Genomic DNA, 325 nt, shown 5'->3' with positions numbered 1-325 from the left:
GAGACTTTGCCATCTCTGCCATGGAGCAGGATATCCTCATTAAGGGGACCATCCTGAAATACAGCGGTTCCATGACGACCCTGGAGAGGCTACAGAGCTTCCGACAGCTCCCGGAGCCCCTGACTGTCCAGCTGCTGACCATCGCCAGCGAGATCTTCCCACCAAAAGTCAAGTACACCTTCTTCATCCCCAAGGACGTCCCTTTCAGCAAGCAGAAAGGCAAAGAGAAGAAGTCGGCCAACGTCATCCGACCAATGCTGACCTCCCAATGGGTCCTGGGCGACTGGTCCGAGTGCTCCAAGACGTGTGGCTCCGGCTGGCAGAG

The 325-nt window shown here is 56.9% G+C and overlaps 1 protein-coding gene across 1 annotated transcript in view; it reads left to right on the top strand.

Annotated features, from left to right (window-relative positions):
* Window positions 1–319, top strand: part of ADAMTS8 (ADAM metallopeptidase with thrombospondin type 1 motif, 8) — a gene marked incomplete at both ends in the record, with an annotated part of 6,301 nt that extends 5,982 nt beyond the window's left edge. The window contains one exon of the mRNA XM_009584206.1: window positions 4–319. Within this exon, the coding sequence (XP_009582501.1) occupies window positions 4–319 (316 nt within the window). The remainder of the gene's footprint in view (window positions 1–3) is intronic.
* Between the last annotated feature and the right edge of the window lie 6 nt (window positions 320–325).

This window comes from Fulmarus glacialis, unplaced genomic scaffold, assembly GCF_000690835.1.
Source record: "Fulmarus glacialis isolate BGI_N327 unplaced genomic scaffold, ASM69083v1 scaffold20568, whole genome shotgun sequence".
Taxonomy (NCBI): domain Eukaryota; kingdom Metazoa; phylum Chordata; class Aves; order Procellariiformes; family Procellariidae; genus Fulmarus; species Fulmarus glacialis.
Note: the sequence above shows the minus strand (reverse complement) of the source record. Positions and strands in the feature narration are given on the sequence as shown.